This window comes from Rutilus rutilus, assembly GCF_951802725.1.
Source record: "Rutilus rutilus genome assembly, chromosome: 4".
In the NCBI taxonomy this organism is placed as follows: domain Eukaryota; kingdom Metazoa; phylum Chordata; class Actinopteri; order Cypriniformes; family Leuciscidae; genus Rutilus; species Rutilus rutilus.
This window is the reverse complement of record NC_140212.1, coordinates 13,861,163-13,880,177: the sequence shown is the minus strand read 5'-3', so window position 1 is coordinate 13,880,177 and position 19,015 is coordinate 13,861,163. Positions and strand designations below refer to the sequence as shown.

The 19,015-nt window shown below is 35.8% G+C and overlaps 1 protein-coding gene across 8 annotated transcripts in view; it reads left to right on the top strand.

Moving 5' to 3' along the window:
- anks1b (ankyrin repeat and sterile alpha motif domain containing 1B) overlaps nt 1-19,015 on the top strand; it is a 173,372-nt gene that overhangs the window by 54,238 nt on the left and 100,119 nt on the right. For 6 of the 8 annotated variants that reach the window (XM_084407345.1, XM_084407339.1, XM_084407344.1 and 3 more), the window contains 4 exons: nt 510-632; nt 4,737-4,918; nt 6,619-6,735; nt 17,327-17,477. In XM_084407345.1, coding sequence (XP_084263471.1) covers nt 510-632; nt 4,737-4,918; nt 6,619-6,735; nt 17,327-17,477 — 573 coding nt within the window. Of the gene's footprint in view, nt 1-509; nt 633-4,736; nt 4,919-6,618; nt 6,736-14,165; nt 14,305-17,326; nt 17,478-19,015 lie in introns of those variants that run through there. The other 2 variants (XM_084407347.1, XM_084407348.1) reach the window with 1 other exon arrangement.

Genomic DNA, 19,015 nt, shown 5'->3' with positions numbered 1-19,015 from the left:
TTTCTGAGGGTTGTGAAACTGGGAGTTTAGGACTGTTACTGCTCGAAAATGTCTTCTTTGGACACGTGTGAAGTCTAAATCACCCTTCATCCTATAGGACAGAGGCAACATTAAAGTTCTCCTCCCTGTCTCTGTGTGGTCAATGAACCCGATTCCCCAGAGAAGGAATCTCAAACTCACGCTTGCTGTGGTTTTATAATCTACTGTCTTTGACGGGAGTCTGAAACTATTGTTGTTTTCACGGTTATCATGTGGCTTGTGTAGCCTATAGTTGTTTAGAGCTGCAATTACAGCAGCATATTTTGGTTTTTACCAACCTAAGGTGTTTTTTTCCCCCCGAAGAACAAGAGAATGATTTCGGTTTTGCCTGTTTTGAGATTTCAACCCCTCATCTGTATCCCTTAATGCTGTCCTAAAACTGAGCAATCAATGTACAATGTCAAGGTCAATGTACTTTTGTGGTTGTGTTTATCTGTGCACTGTAAATGAATTTATCTCTGTCTCTCTAGATTATATGATGTCAGATTGTGACAGAGGGAATTTCCATGAAGATTTAGCACGGCAGCGCCCAATACCAACGCCACGCACATCAGTACCCTCACCTGTGCCCTCCCCGTCTCTACGGCATAAAAGTATGTGTGATTGTCAGATCAGTGAAAACTGCAATGTTCTTAATACATTCAATCAAAACCACAATACACTATTTTAACACTTAAATGTTTAAAAGTAGACAGACTCATCCAAATGCTTACCGCTCATCATGACTGCTGTCACTTTCATGTATTTTAGTGTGCAGTGCGACACCCAGTGGTCAAGGGATAGTATTACAGCACATTGTCTGCTGCTTTTTTTTGTTTTCCCTAGCAAATATTTTACTGTTTTTACTATGCTTGAACGCCTAAATCACTTAAACATTGTTTTTAATTAAGAATAATCTTATTTTACTTAGTATTTTCTTAACAGGAACACAAATAGTGACATAAATGAGTATACAGTGTGTGCAGAATTATTAGGCACGTTGATTTTCTGATCATATTTTATTTCCAGGAACATTTTGCCAATTCCAAACCATATTAATCTTAATAACTACTATTAATTTTGTATTTAATCATGTATAAGTGATATATAATTGTTCATGAAGGCTGGAAATGAAAAATTTCTTATTTTCAGGTGTGCAGAATTATTAGGCAAGTTTTCTTTTACAGATAAAATAAGCCAAAAAAGAGATTTAACAAAGACTGAAAAGTCAAAAATATTAAATCCCCATGAGAAGAATGCAATACTAATGCAATACTAGAGATTGCAGTTAAAGCATGACCATTGGACAGTGAAATGCTCATTGGGTCAGCAGGGTCAGACAAAAACAGATGGAGAAGAAAAAACACATGTTAACTGCAAAAGAATGAAGAATTAAGGTGAAGAATTAAGTGTGAAACCATCGGGAACCCTTTAGTCTCCAGCACCACCATTTTCCAGAACTGCAACCTACCTGGAGTCTCCAGAAGAGCAAGGTGTCAGGATATCAGAGACTTGGGTTAGGCAAAGAATCCTAAAAAATGACCCTCTCTTAATAAGAGTCACAAGCTGAAGTGTTGTTAAATACATGAAGACTGTTTTTTTTATAGGCTTTATAGACAGACAGATTGAGAGTGACTCTTGAAGGACCAGCAACACATCCTCTTCTACCACTGTTTGAAGAATTCATCTTCCAGAATACGTTTTAATACGTTTTGTGAGTTTATTTTTAGTCCATCTCCTACCCTGAAGTCCGTTTTGCAGAGATGGACTAAAAATTAACTCCCAAAACGTATTAAAATGTATTCTGGAAGATGAATTCTTCAAACAGTGGTAGAAGAGGATGTGTTGCTGGTCCTTCAAGAGTCACTCTCAATCTGTCTGTCTATAAAGCCTATAAAAAAACAGTCTTCATGTATTTTACTACTCTTCAGCTTGTGATTCTTATTAAGAGGGGGTCATTTTTTAGGATTCTTTGCCTAACCCAAGTCTCTGAGACCCTGACACCTTGCTCTTCTGGAGACTCCAGGTAGGTTGCAGTTCTGGAAAATGGTGGTGCTGGAGACTAAAGGGTTCCCGATGGTTTCACACTTAATTCTTCACCTTAATTCTTCATTCTTTTGCAGTTAACATGTGTTTTTTCTTCTCCACCTGTTTTTGTCTGACCCTGCTGACCCAATGAGCATTTCACTGTCCAATGGTCATGCCTTAACTGTAATCTCTAGTATTGCATTAGTTTTGCATTCTTCTCATGGTGATTTAATAATTTTTGACTTTTCAGTCTTTGTTAAATCTCTTTTTTGGCTTATTTTATCTGTAAAAGAAAACTTGCCTAATAATTCTGCACACCTGAAAAAAATAAGACATTTTTCATTTCCAGCCTTCATGAACAATTATATATCACTTATACATGATTAAATACAAAATTAATAGTAGTTATTAAGATTAATATGGTTTGGAATTGGCAAAATGTTCCTGGAAATAAAATATGATCAGAAAATCAACGTGCCTAATAATTCTGCACACACTGCATGTTTTGAGTAGTGGATGTTCATTACGAAGAAAGTGCAGTCAGCAGCGCCCCTAGTGGTCAGTTGTTGCAGCGCAATCTCACTCGTTCCCTTTTGTGCTCTAAATTACTGCTGGATGTGCGTCTTCCGTTCCAGCTGGAGTAGCATTTTGGTAAGGATAACAGGTAAATCCGAGAGTCTGCCAACCACAAAATTACTGTTAGCACACATCAGCACACTGAGTCGGTGCCAGAAAACAAGCATTTGTCCCCGATTAAATATTGAAAAACAGACAAGAGAATAAAAATAAATAGGTCGGCTCTTGCGATGAATGCTCTGTAAGTAAACATTTATTTAAAAGCCCTTACTGAGAATTTTGATGTGCTTTTGGTGGCATGATACATTCCATAAATGCAAACAATTGAAAATTTATTTTATTATATTGTGCTAATTTGACGTGACAAAACTGTACTGGTAACACTCTACAATAAGCTTCATTAGTTAACAGTAGTTAACTACATTAGTTAACATTAACTAATAATGAACTGCACTTATACAGCATTTGTTAATGTTAATTTCAACATTTACTAATACTTTATTAAAATCTTGTTAGCATTAGTCATTGCACTGTGAACTAACATTAACAAACAATGAACAGCTGTATTTTTATTATTAACGTTAACTAAGATTAACAAAAACGGTAACACATTTATTGCTCATGGTTAGTTCATGTTAGATAATACATTAACTAATGTTTAATAAATTAACCTTATTGTAAAGTGTTACCACTGTGCTTTTTATTGCTGAAGTGCTTGCGCTATTGCAGACAGCTATTTGTAAGTAATAGTAGTAATAAATAAAATGCTACATAATAAGTAGTAGAAAGTAAAATAATATACATATGAAATAAAGTAAAATTACTATATATATATATATATATATATATATACAGTACAGGTCAAAAGTTTGGAAACATTAAGATTTTTTTATATTTTTTGAAAGAAGTCTCTAATGCTTATCAAGGCTGCGTTTATTTGATAAAAAATACAGAAAAAAAAACCAGTAATATTGTGAAATATTATTACAACTTAAAATAATAGTTTTCTATTTGAATATACTTTAAAAAATCATTTATTCCTGTGATGCAAAGCTGAATTTTCAGCATCATTACTCCAGTCTTCACTCTTCAGTGTCACATGTGACATCCAGTCTATCACATGATCCTTTAGAAATCATTCTAATATTCTGATTTATTATGAGTGTTGGAAACAGTTCTGCTGCTTTATATATTTGATGAATAAAAGGTTAAAAAGAACTGCATTTATTCAAAATAAAAAAAATATTTTCTAATGATATAAATCTTCTTTACTATCACTTTTTATCAATTTAACACATCCTTGCTGAATAAAAGTATTGATTTATTTCAAAAAAAGAAAGAATTTTTTTTACTGACCAGTAGTGTATATTGTTGTTACAAAAGATTTCTATTTAAAAAAAAAATGTTTTTTTTTTGTTTTTTTTTTTTTACTTTTTATTCATCAAAGTATCCTAAAAAAGTATCACAGGTTATGAAAAAATATTAAGCAGCAGAACTGTTTCCAACTTTGATAATGAATCATCATATTAGAATGATTTCTAAAGGATCATGTGATAGACTGGAGTAATGATGCTGAAAATTCAGCTTTGCATCACAGAAATAAATGATAATTTAAAGTATAATAAATTAAAAACCAATTATTTTAAATTGTAATAATATATCACAATATTACTTTTTTTTATCTTATTTTTGATCAAATAAATGCAGGCTTGATGAGCAGAAGAAACTTCTTTCAAAAACATTAAAAATAGTAATGTTTCCAAACTTTTGACCCGTACTGTGTGTGTGTATATATATACTGTATATATACACACTTAACTCTGCTATAAAGCCAAAACAATATCTGTTACCTTAAATTATACGCTTATCTCTGTGAAGCTGCTTTGAAACAATCTACGTTGTTAAAAGCGCTATATAAATGAAGATGACTTGACTTGACTTGACTTGATAATTGTAAAAATGTATATAATTTTTTTTTTTTTTTTTAACTAAGAAATAATAACTTATAAGTAATTTAGAAAATCATTCCTCTGTTTCACCATAAACTCTTACTTTTAAATGAATTTAAATTGATAGTTTGAATTCTCTCTCCCTCTTTCTCCTTCCGTTTGTAGATGATGCAGTAACAGGGGAGTTGTCCAAGTTGCTGAATGAAATAAAGATCTGCCGTGATAAGGATTGCTCCTTTGAGGAGCTTTGTCAGACCATCTCTTCTCACTCCCAGTCCATGGAGAGCTTCGGCAGTGGGCGGCTGTCTGACGAGGAACGCAACGGCACTCTCACTCGAATAAACAAGGTGTGCTTGCGAAGAAAATACAGTCCAGTTCATGGCTTTTTGGTGGTTTTTGAACACGTTTTACACAATGATTAGAAACGTTTAATCTGAATACGTCCCTCTAAAATATCAAAAATATTTCTGTTTTCCAAGAAAATGAAATCAGTCACGTCAATCGATCAATGTCAATATTCAAGAGATCCTAAAGAGATTTTCACTGTTGATGCAGTATCTCACTATGGCCAGCAGAGGGAACACAGAACTAAACACTGGGTGCAGTGCTGGGTATCCCTTCAATTTATATAATCTCATAAATATATATTTATAGCTCTAAACAGCCCCAGATTTAATCACTGACGTTATTTAACACAAACAGAATCTTATTTTTGATGTTGCTTCATCACACTGCTGGCTGAGGGAGTGACTTTTTACTTTATGTAAGGGACAGATAAACTCTGCATTAGGAAAGTGTGCAAGAATGTTATGCAATGGTTATTTGCTGAAGATCTGTCGCAGTGACCACTGGATCACGGTATACTCCACTGCGTTTGTTTGATCGATACAATTAAACGTGTTTGTGTCGGGTCAATCAGTCAAAGTCTGCAGAGCCCAGGTAAACAAGCAAAGACACGCACACACACAAACACTCTTCCGATCGATTCCAGTTCGCATGTCAAAAACTCCCAAGACTTGACTGAAGGGTTTAGAGTTGTTTCCAGCATCTGTAAAAGGGTTCTGGGAACATTTACTGGCCATACATGCAGTCAGAAAACAATATTTTTATTCAAAGGAATAATTCAGCTATTTTTCCCTTGCATATTTACATTTATGCACTTGGCAGTATCTTTTATCCAGTGCAACTTACATTGCTTTCAAGGTACACGTTTACCCTTTTTTTTTAGTTCTTACTTTTCATGATCATTGTTTCACACACTAGTATCGTATACAAATTAAATACACATCACGTTTGTGTATGATACTTGTATATTTTAGTTTTTGTGGCTTAACATGACTAGGAATGTGTTTCTACATGAGTTCTGGAGTCACAAAAACCTTAGGAAAAGAATCAGACAAAATGGGTCATTGAGAGTCAGACTGATTGTCACATGTTTAAATCATGAGTCATGTTTTATAAAGTCTAAAAGTCACAGAAAAACTGTCTAAAAGTCACAGACAAGCAAAGCAAGTGTTCATGTTGGAATATAGAGTGAAACAGAGAAAGACACTTATCAGAAGTCCTATCAAAGTAAGTCAGTTCACATTTGTACAGAACTACAGAGCTTCTAAAGGGAAAAATTGAGATGGGAGAAATTATTTGTCAATGCTTTTCCATTCTCTCGCAAATGTTTTGCTTTCCCCGAGAAACTTTGAAACTCTCTGTACATAACAGTTCCTATCTACTTGAATGAGGAATGTCCAAAACAGTTTGTCACGATTGTTTCAATAACAAATCAGCAATAAAATCGAACGAAAGTTTATTCAAAATGTAGCTTATTTGGCTCCAAAAGGGCTAATCTAGACCGATTCCTCGAACAAAATGCTGATTGGCTCATTTAGGTATAAGGCAACAGCATATATCCGGCATACTGAGTGTTTTAGGATTTCTCCCATTCGTTTCTCTCTGAGTGGTTCGTCTCTTTTATACAGTCTCTGTCTTATCTTAATCTTGTGTTATGTTGGCATGAGCTGAGATCTGTATGTATCTCTCCACCTGGCTGTAGCGTCCCACACCCCCGTTGCCACCGGCGATGGAAGAGGAGGAAAAGAGCTGCGGACCATCAGGCCTGTGGGAGGCGCTCACTCCCTGCAACGGCTGCAGAAACCTGGGCTTTTCTCAGGTACACACAGTATCACACGTCCTTTCTTTACTATGCTGCCACAGACTCCTTAGTGGATAACGAATTTATAAAAGAAATAAATGTATCAATCATGTTTGGGGTAATTACAAGTAACGTGAGTTATGTAATCAGATTACTTTTTTCAGGTAACTAGTAAAGTTACTTTTTCAAAAAAGTAACAGAATTTATTTTGTTTTCTCATTTATTGACTGACATCTCTCCTGTCTCCATGTCGAGAGAAATCGGGTGTAAGTGCAGAGGCGTTGTGTGCGCTGTGTGAACATGATGGATATTGTATTGTTCTAGATTAAATGTGAGCATACTCATCTCACTTGAACAAAAACAAATTCAGTTAACCTACAATAATTCAATATGTTAAATAACACAAATATACTTTATGTATTTAATTTCACTTTATTATCCAGTGTTTTTGTTGATGATCTTTGATGATCCAATTCAACCATTTGAAAAAGCAAAAATGACTTTAGCTAAACATCACATTTGTGTTTCTTTTTTTTTGTGTGTGTAAATAAGAGTATAAGAGTGTTACATTTTCTTCTCCTGTTTTCTATTCTTCTGCAATCCAGAATTGCAGCACAGCTGAAAAAGTTACTGTGCAGACGTATTTATTTAACTTTTGGTGTGAAAGGGCCTTTACATTTGCCAAAAATAGAACTTTTTTCTGTTATTAACCCTTGTGTTATGTTGGGGGTCAATTTGACCCGTTTAGATTTTATAGTTGCTGGAAATACTGGTTAACCTATGTTTTTTTTCTTGATATTTTGTGACTTTTTCTCATTTATCATCATGAACATGCATGCAAAGTTTCAACATACTGGTGTTTTTTGACATATACAAACAAAATTTCTGTTACTTTCGTGATGTTCATATTTTAACGCTCTAAGGCAACTGTACGGACCCAAAGTAATAACATTTCTTGGTTATACTTTATTTAATTTTTTTACTACCTTAATGAAGCTAAAAAATGAGGTTTTCCACACTTATTTCAATACAGAAAAATATTTTGTCAGCCACAGATGGTGAAAATTACCTATCATTTATTTTTTCAAGCTACCTGAAATAATATTACATCTTTTTTTTTATATATTTTGTGACTTTTTCGCATTTATCATCATGAACATGCATGCAAAGTTTCAACATGCTGGTGTTTTTTTTTTTTGACATATACAAACAAAATTACTATTACGTTTGTGATGTTCGCAGGTCAACCATCATAGGCTGCTATTCAAAAGCAACTGTACAGACACAAAATAAAAACATTTATTTTATGTATGTCAGGGCATCAACTCTAAAGTGTAAGTGTATCTAAAAGTGCTCTAACCCAAACCAAACACACTTGAAAAAGCTAAATCATGGTGTTCAGAATTAATTGCAAATTACAAATGAAAATCTTTGACAGACACAGATAGTAAAATAAGCTCTCATTTATATATTCAAGATATCTGAAATATCTTGAGACTTCGACATAGACAGCAGGAAAAATTAGCTCAGATTAATTGTTCAGTTATGATGTTCTAAGCAAAAAAAAATGTAAAAAAATGTATATTCAAATATATATAAATATAATGTATATTCAAATTTTGTCAAAACAGTTTTAAAAAATGGTTAAATGTATAGTGGAGGATCTTTCCGAATTTTAGATAAGACCCGCCTGCTCCACTTTTTGAATAAGTTTGATTGATTCACCAGAATGATTGACAATTAGGAGGACCAATAGTATAGGTGATCCACACGGAAGTAAAAAATCCTCCGCTATACCTTTAAAAAACATTTTCATTAAATCATATCTTCAGATATATATTTTTTAGAATATTTGACAAATGTTGATATTAAAAGTTTACAGTTTGTACCTGAATCTTTGTTGTTTTTCATAGTGTGATTTTTGAGGAATTATATTGAATCCAATTAGGGTCAATTTGACCCGAACCATAAGGGGAGTGCACAGAATTCCAACATAACACAAGGGTTAAAAAACAAACAAGCAAGTTCAATCCAGGTGAGAAAAAGTAATGGAGAAGTAACGTAACATTACTTTTAAAAGTAACTTTCCCTAACACTGGTCATAAAGTAGTCAATGAAATCAATCAGTCAATTTTTTATTAATTTATACATTTTTCTTATTTAATTTATTCCTATTTATTTTATAGATTTACATGCTTTATGATGCATTCTTAATTTCGATATTTTTATGTAAATGCAATAAATCAATCAATAAAATATTAAAATATATTTAAAAAATACAAAGAATATTTAAAAAAATCGAAATCTATATAATTATGAACTGATTTATATTTCTTATTTTAAAAATATATATTTTTTATTTTTATATTAATATAAAAAAATATATATATTTTTTTTTATGCATTAGCATACTTTATGATGCAAAATTTTTTTTTTTACATTTGGTGGAACTACCATAAATGGGAATTAAAGTGGACCCCATTGTAAAGTTTTATATTCATATTGATTTATAGTCATTCTCATGGCAAAATGCAAGATGAATCAGGTATGTAAGTCATGGCATGTTGTTATGGGAATCTTAGCCAACTAACCACGAAGATCTTCAAAGACTTTTTTTTATCTTAAATTCTGATTGTGGATGAAAAGATAAATGTGGAAGTGTTGAGTGGATTGATGTTTAGGATGCGTTCATAATGCCAGAATGAGCAAGAGGGATTCCCATCCCTCAGACAGGAAGTCTAATTATCCCACAGGAAGTGTAACCGTGTCACACGCTGATCCGCCCACCTGCGCCATGTGAGGAGACCTACCGCTACCATGGAAACAGGGATAGTGAAGGTGGGGGAGGGGAGACTCAAGCTCCAAGTTGGGGTTCCTTGGACTGCGAGTCATACTTCTGCACCCGCAAACCAATCCTGAACTCCGTCACTGGCTCTCCTCCGCAGGGAGAGAGATGCACACGGATTCTGAAGGGTTCTCGTAGTTGCTAGGAGACACAGAATTCATAAAGTGCAAGGCGTGGGATATCCACCCACTTCTCAATTGACAGATCTGAGTCTCCATCAAAACAGGTGCGTCACAGCACTGCGCAATAACATCCAGAGAAAACATCCGGAGACAGAGAGAGAGTGAGACACTGGGTATCAGCATCTGTTTTCTCATTCAAACTGCTCTCCAGCATTCCTCTGCCTCCCTTTTATTATTTTTCTATCCATTCTTGTTTTTGTTTTTCCTGTTACGTCATACATTTGCATATTTAAAATCTGGCCCTGTGCATTTGTGTTGTTTGTTTTCTATGGTTTGCACTTTCTCCCCCCCCCCCCCCCCCCCCGCCTCTAATCCAAGTGCTGCAGTCAGCAAACATGCTTTTCATGTTTATGCTGAAAATGTCTTGTGATTTCAGACCAGAGGAAGCGCTCCCATCTGTAGCATCTGCTTTGCAATGTTTTTCTCTGCAGATGAAATTACTGTTTACAAACAGATATTCTTTTGTGACATTTTCAGATTGTTTTCGCTCCCTGGAAAAGACCCGTTTTAGATTAGGACTACAATATAATTGAACTGTAAATTACCAAAAAGTGCTGTGTGCGGGGTTTGAAACACACTTTATGCTAAAGATTTATGATTTTTTTACTTTAATACACCGCATTTTTTAGGCTTAGGGATTTTTGTTTGTTCTTCATGAAGAAATTATAGGCAATATTAACTTATGCTTACAATAATAAGCATTCTTATTATACAGTACATTTATATAATTATTTTTTTTATATACATTACAGTTAAAAAGTTTGGGGTCAGTAAGATTTTTTTTCTTCAAAGAAATTAATACTTTTATTCAGGCGCATTAAAATGATCAAAAGTGACAGTGAAGACACTGTTATAATGTTCCAAGATACTTTGATTTCAAATACAGTAAATACTGTTCTTTTGAAATGTCTATTCATTAAAAAATCCTGATAAAAATGTATCATAATTTCCACAAAAATATTAGGCAGAAATACATTTATAGTGTTTTCAACTTTGATAATAATAATAAATGTTTCTTGAGCAGTAAATCATCATACTAGAATGATTTCTGAAGGATCATGTAACACTGAGTAATGATGCATTACAAGAATTATGACATTTTAAAATATATTAAAGTTGTCAGTTGTATAAAATAGTTATATCTTACCATCCTCTCTCTCTCTCTCTCTCTCTCTCTCTCTCTCTCTCTCTCTCTCTCTCTCTCTCTCTCTATATATATATATATATATATATATATATATATATATATATATATATATATGATTAACTGGTGGTTTTATTCTGAGGTTGCTTTTGTTGTTCAGATAATTTCATTTATTGTTGTCCTCAGTTTGCATACAGCATGGATTATGGCTAAATTCTGGCGTTTCATTGCTGAATTTAGGTTGGTCTTGTCCAGCCCAATGACTTTGTGAAAGTTTTTCATGTGTATTGTCCATTTTAATCGAGCAGATTGCCGTTATACGTGTGTGTGAGCTTGTATCAGAGGAAACGTATGTCCCTACGGTCTCACTAACTGCCCAGTGTGATTTAGGAGCCGCTCCCTGTGTTTAATAGATCACTCTGAAAACAGTGATGGGATAAGAATCCTAAACGACTGGTTGTATTTTATGAGCCGTTTAAAGCCATATACAAGAGATTGAGTGAGAATGGGCTTTACTGCATATAAATATACAGCCTTCATAAAGCTGAATTCAACATGAACTTCTTATTAGTGGATGATTTATAAAAAACATAAACTTGTTTTAGGAGTGATTTCAGTAATAAAAGTTATTTACCACCAAGCGACAAGACACAATGCCACTTTCTCATATGCTTCGTTCCTGTTTATGTTTGTGCAGTTCTCTTGATACCATTTTGTGTGGCATTAAAACTGAATGAACGACCACACCATCATTACCTCTGCTGTTCTTGGTGAGCATTTACACGGTCTCTGACTCTCCACGTTGGAAATCATCGTTGTTAAGCTTTCGGATTACTCAAGCTGGCGCTTTTGTTACACCGTATAAATATAAAGGAAAGCCTTGACTGTAGTTATTCCAAAGCTGCAGGGTCCCTCGAGTGATTGCATTAAATGTTTCCTCCGTCGTATTTGTTTTAATCTTCATCGTCCTCCTCCTCCTCTCCCACAGTGTGGCATAATCTCTTTTGAATATCCGTGACTCATGTTTAAAATCTCAGAACCCCGACTGTGGCTTCATCTACCGAGAAGGTTTCAGCACTTCCTCCTAGGTGCTGAGAGATAATTAGGGCAACTAATGAATGTTAACTTCTCCTAGACTGTACAGGATGTGCATGATAAGGTGATGACGGTTTTTCCTGCGTAAGAAAGCTCTCAGGAGGACTCAAAGCTCAAAATGCCTCCGGTCTGCCTGCTGGCCCTTTATGGACTATCTGCACAGTGTGTGTGTGGTTGACTAGCTAAGTTTTTCCCTAATTTGTCATGCTTTTTGCTTGTTTTTCCATATTGTCACTTGCTCGTCACTCTCTCTCTTTAAAAGTTTAGTTAACTTATAAAAGTTAATGCCTGTTTCCCTTCTGGGAAAACAGAATAAAACTGTTGATGACTCATCCTGCACCAGACAGATTTTTGTCCAATCAGAGGATCTCTACAATGAGGATGCCCCACCCCTAGTTCCAAAATTTAGTTTTATCTAAATTAATCAAGATACTTTTACCTCAGAGGAAAATTGAACTTAAACCAAAATCAAAATTGTGGCTTTTAGTCCATGCCTGTTACTGAAGCTTTTGAAGCCATGCATATGGCTTAATTTAATTTAATTTAATTTAATTTAATTTAATTTAATTTAATTTAATTTAATTTAATTTAATTTAATTTAATTTTCAGTCCATGACTCTTAGTGTTGAAGCCATTTAAAAAGTTCACAATTAATGCAATTAATGCACCTAAAGCTTATTGGCTGTTGTTTATCCCTTAAATAATGTATTTTCTTGATTCCCTGATTTCCTGATTTTGTAGGAAATACATCAAAACATGAAAGACCTGCCATACTCAAGTCATTTAATTAGGTCTGCCAGAAAGCCCAAACGTGTTTTTTTTTTTTCTTTTATTGCCATAACTCCAGGACAAAAAGAAAAAAAAATCTGAAAAACACAAACTTAAGGAACAACATAATGATGGACCTTGACGTTTTAATGGGTTTCGTGACAAATAGTCTTTTACAAAGTGTTGTTTGCCACAAATACACTTGGGAAATGTTTTTTTCAGGCGACAATATAGATTTATTTTCAATTGAACAATGCGAAATACTGTTTTATGTAACAGTCGATGTTCTCAATCCAGTTAGTTTTAACGTGTGGCAAAAGGTTAATTTTGGATCATATTTGTTAGCATTCACTGACTAAACAAAGCCTTCAGGCCTTTAAATCACAAAAAAACATCTAGTCCTCTCAGCTTTTGGGGTTTGACCTGCAGATGTACCTCATCCGGTGTGCTGAAGCAAAAGTGCATCACAGAGTTCATAGTTACATTGGGAGCAGGTGCTCAATCTGCAAAGGTGTTTAATAGAAGAAGGTAATAACTGTAGTCAGGCATTTTTATGAAAGTCGGAAATCATTGCCACTTTAATTTGCTAATTTTCACTTTTCATGCTTTATTCTCTTTCTCCATCTCTCTGTTTTCTCTCTCTTTCTATCATCTCTTGCACCAAGTCCGTTATATATCAGGCAGAATGAGATTATTTTGGCTGGAAGTCTTTTAGTGAGAAAATGGCTGTCTTGAACAGGCTACTTTATCTTGCTGATGTTATTTATTTGTAGTGCCTTCATTTTCCCGCTTATTGTTTGTTCAGTTTATAATGAAGCCTCGCTGTGAAGCATATTGCAACAAAATTGTGTAAGCCTTCCTTCCCACCACTGGTATCATCTCTGCATGCAAATCCCTCCTCTAAAGCACATGACCAAACATATCTTCGCTCTCTTGCTTTATATCAATCCTTCTATCTGTTCTGAGAAGGTCTCTGAGGGCCTTTTATGCTGTGGGGTCCTCCTCCAAAATATGCAGAGCTCAGATTAGAAAAGCACAGGAAATGACAGTGGCCATCCAGATCAGATACTGTATCAACTGAGAAAATAGCGAGAGACAGAAGTGACACAACTCTGGATAAATGTGAAGAAAACCAAAGGGAATAAAGAGAAACGAGCTGATTAAAGAAGAGAATGAGAAAGGGAGGAAGACAAGAGTTAAGCTGGCAGTAAAGTCTGTCAGGCCCCAGTCACATGTGCGGCTGAAGATTGTAGACGTGACTGAGGGACGTCCGGGCAGATTTCCTATTTGAATCCGAGTCCAGCAACTGCAGCTCTATATCAGCATGCTAATTGCTGACTTTGACCGTTTCTGTTTGTTGTGTAGTCTTCCTTTTCTGAGAAAAAAAAAATGAAGTTCCTGTCTCTGCTGTCAGAGAGAGATAGAGAAAGAGAAAGAGAACAAGAGTTGTAGTGTGCTCGGACAGTCAGGCGCTGCGAGGTCGTTTTGGTCGTACGCTGAAGAGTTGAAATTCAGTCACAGTGAAGAAATCAGGATCTGCTAGAGATAAACAGGTACTGAACTTCTTTAACATAAGTGTGTACTATATACTCTTGTGTGTGTATGTGCTTATAGATTTGGGAAAAAATTTGTTCTTAGAAGAGATCTTAATCTGACAAAACAGACAATTTCTTTTTAAATGATTATCAACAGAATTATATATTGAATTATTTTATTTTATTAAATTATTTATTATTATTGTTATTATATTGTTTATTTTTACTATCACGATTATTATTATTTATGATATTACTCTTTTTTTTTGGGGTTGTTTGTTTATTACATATAAATGTATTTATTAATTATTAATTTATTACATTTTAGTTTTTTTAAAACTACTTAAAGTTTTCTTCCAGGATAAGGGTTAATTTAGCAGAAATTATGTTGTATAGTCATATTATTTCACCAGCAGTATAACTAACTTCAGCGGAGAACGATTGCCCTGTAGTTTTTTCTCGTTCTATTCTGCCAGTGGGTAGTTTCCTGTGCAAGCGTGTGCATGCTAGCGTACGACGCAGGAAACCACTGATTCAAAGCCTGTGCATTTCCCCTCTTTCCTGCTCTCTCAGTATTTTCCTCGGCGTGTGCCTGACTCTTCTGTCCCGCCCCGTCACGCTATTAAAACTGATACAGAAAGTCCAAAAGTATAAGTTCTTGTAAACGCAGCTTTGATCTATCTCCGTCTTTCTCTCTTTCTCGCCTCTCTATTATTTTCTCTGTTGATTTCTCCATGTGGCTCTCTGGAGGGCCTCTGTGCTTTCTGACTGGAGCTTTATTCAGTGTGGCTCAATTGGAAAGAGAGGGGGAAACGATCATTAGAGGAAGTGGGAAAAGAGTAGAACGTTTACAATTGATGTGATCAGTGAGATGAATATTTGCAAAGGCACATTCCTAACCATAAGTTTTAAACTTCAGTATGTAACTTGCGGGTGGACTTTTTGTTTTCGACCAGTAAGCAACCACTTAACCACCACCCAGAACACCCGTTGTGTCATTGAGGCGAATTTTGTAAGCAACATTTTCAGAAAATGTAAAAAAATCGAATTATGAAACAGCAACCACAGTAACCACCCAGAACACCCTAGTAACACCCTGGCAAGCATCCATAACAAATTCCCTAGCATTATGGAGATGACTTCGGGAAAGCACCACTTACAATCACCTACAGTAGCAATTCTCTAGTAACCACCTACTAGCAACAGCCTAGTAAACACAGTGAAAACCCTAGTAACCACTAGGGATGTGACCGAATACCTTATTTGGAAAGGCACAGATAATGGCTTCAGAATGAAGCCACTCTAGCATTGTGGAAGTAACTTTTTCAAGGGAAAGCATCACACACGCACATACAGAAAACTTACAAAAGAAGCTAGTTATGAGATATCAACTAGATTAACCACACAGAACCCTCTAGCAACCACCCAGAACACTCTAGCAACACCCTTGCAACCACCCAGAACACTGTAGCGTTGTGGATGTAACTTTTACAAGGGAAAGCACTACACATGCACATACAGAAAACGTGCAAAAAAGCTAGTTATGTGATAGCAAATACATTAACCACCTTGAACGCCCTAGCAACACCCTAGCAACCACCCATAACAAACAACTTAGCATTATGGAGATGACTTCTAAATGGGCAAACACCGCTCACAGTCACCTAGAAATGTCCTGGTAACAAACCAGACCACTCTAGTAACCACATTGAACACCATAGTAGCGACCTAGTAAACAACCTACACCGTAGCAATGCCCTAGCAACTACCCACAGCAATCTGCCATCATAGAGGCAACTTTTGCATGGGCGAGGATCACTCACAATCATCTAATGCCACTTGCAAAAATGCAAAATCTAGCTGTAGCTAACCCAGAACACCCTAGCCACTGCATAACAACACATTTGCAACCACCCAGAACATCATTGCATCATGGAGGTGACTTTTACAAGGGCAAGTACCACTCACATACAGAAAACGTAAAAACAAAAAAGCTAGTTGTGAGAAGGCGACTACAGTAAACACCCTAGCACACAGGTGTCAAACTCAGTTCCTGGAGGGCCACAGCCCTACAGAGTTTTGTTCCAACCCTGCTTCAACACACACACACACACACACACACCTGCAGTTTTCAAATAAGCCTGAAGGACTTGATTAGCTGATCAGATGTGTTTAATAAGGGTTGAAGCTAAACTCGGCAGGACTGTGGCCCTCCAGGAACTGAGTTTGACTGGAGACGAATTAGTCCTGCAGTTATGAATAATCATACCCACGTTAATACACATTTAACCACGATTATATATATATATATGTTATGTAAACCACCTGTGTCTGAGTGTGTATGGCGAGTGAATGATGGAAGGATTTAATTTACTCTTAACCAAGATCTGATCTTGAGTGTCTATATGGAATTAACTGAACAGCTGTATCATAGATACATCAGAAGAGAGACAGAGAGAGGGAGGCAAAGGTCTTTCTTTCAATCCCATGTGATAAATCGTCCTTCCCCTCTGCCCAGTGCATGATGGATGTGTCTAATGCTTTCTGGGTGATGCAGGATTTGGGACTGACAGGTAGAGTAATAGTCATCTGAGAAGAAATCGATGGGGTTCATGGGAAATAAGTGCGATGACAATGGGGGCCTGTGCTATGTTTACTTTGAGGGATGGTTGCCCTCACACGCCTGCCGTGTTGCACCCATAAAGACAAACAGGCAGCAGGAGGTGATGGCAATGTTTCACTGAAGATGATGGAGCAGGGTGTCATGGGTGGCTGTTTATCCCTGTCATTGTGCCCGCGAGACAGAACAGTCTGTCTACATGGGGAGAAACTCTCAATTGGATGCAGTGTCTTTTTTACACTTGAAAAAAGTTGCGTTTTTCAAGATGATATGTCTATCTATCTATCTATCTATCTATCTATCTATCTATCTATCTATCTATCTATCTATCTATCTATCTATCTATCTACAGTATCTAGTCTGTTTGTCTATTTATCTGTCTTTCTAAAGACTCTGGTTTCTGTCATGTTGTTTGTGCAGGACAAGCGATGTGGTGAAATTGCCCATTCTCCATCACTGGACGTGTTTTTACCAGAGGATGAGGACAACCCTTACGAGTCAGTGGCTACAGCTGTCACACGCAAACCTTGCTCTCTTGACATCCAACTCCACAACGCCTGTCCTCGCAACGGTTGGTAACTTCTAATCAATGAAAACTAGCAAAAAAACAATCAATAGAAAATTGATGTAAATAATATCCACATGCACTAACTCAGCTTATTACATGGCTTGGTTGAATTCTAATGTAGAATGCTAAGTATAACACACCGTTGCCATGAAAAACAGAGCGTTGCTATGGACGCTAACCGTAGAGACGGATTGGACTATTTTCTTTAGCGGAAGCAATACAATCGTTTTTAAATCAATAAACTCCTTTTTAAATCAATATTTTGTGTCAAATTATTGATTTATTTGGTAGGTAGCCATGTGATAAGCGGGATAATGTAGAGCGAGGCGGTTGTTATAGCGAATACAATCCCTTCAGGCTGATTCAAGATCAACCTGTCGGGGTTGTATTCGATATAACAACCGCCTCGCTCTACATTATCCCTTACATTTATACCTATCAGAAAAATACTTTGTACACCTCAGTAAGTCAACATAAAGCATTAGCAGTCCATTTTTCTTCTATATGATGAATTTCCATGTCAAACAAGATACTCAGTAAGGAAAAATGGGCAGGACTTTGTATCCATTTGGAATTGATTGGATTGTGACATGTTCATAAAAATGTTTTTATAATTAATTAATATTTTATATTATAATTATTATAATAATTGTAATAAAAATAATATACAGGGCTATGCAGAGAGTTTCTCAGGGGCAAGGGTTAGGGGTGTAACAGTACACAGAAGTCACAGTTCGGTACGTACTGTACCTCGGTTTTGGGGTCACGGTTCGAGTTCGGTACAACAGGAAAAAGCAACAAATCCCCAATGCTAGGTTTCTTTTCATTTATTTTGAACAGATAGTAGTTTGTTCCACTTAGCGGCATTTTGTCCCCCTGAGGTAGTTGGTACAGTACAGCCTCCTTTAGTGTATTAAAGCACTAAGCAGTAAACAGAATGCATTCTTGCATAGGTCATATTTTATTGTAGGGCTGATCATTTTTTTCTTTTAAAGCCATTTGGTCACAATCACCTAAAAACTGAAAAGCATCTCTTTTGTGTAATAAAAGTACACAATAAATAGAACAATGAAACATAAAACTTGTTCAGAGATTAGTTTTCTTTGCGCGTTAGAGCTCATTAACATGCTGAGACAATGGCGGATGCACAAAGTTCAGTATTACCAGAGAATGTCTAATAGGAAGAGAATTGGCACTCTCTGCTTACTTCCGGGTTCTGGATTGGTTGCAGTAACACGTCTCTGTCCATGCGGGGGCGCTCGCGAGCGAGTGCAGAATGAATGGAGGTCTATGGCGAAAAACCCTCAAAATCCACTTTTCTCAGGATATAATTTTTTGTCTAGTAATTTGAATGTTGTATTCGAAAGGAGATGCAAAGAAATTACACATTGCTGGGTGTTAGATTTTTTACAGCCACTTATTTGGTTTAAAAAGTCTTTTAAAATGTCAATGACGTCAGAATGCTGACGTCATTAGCAGAATGCTAGCGTGTTATGGGCAACAACAACTCAACCTGTAAGAAATCGAAAAGAAATAAGTAC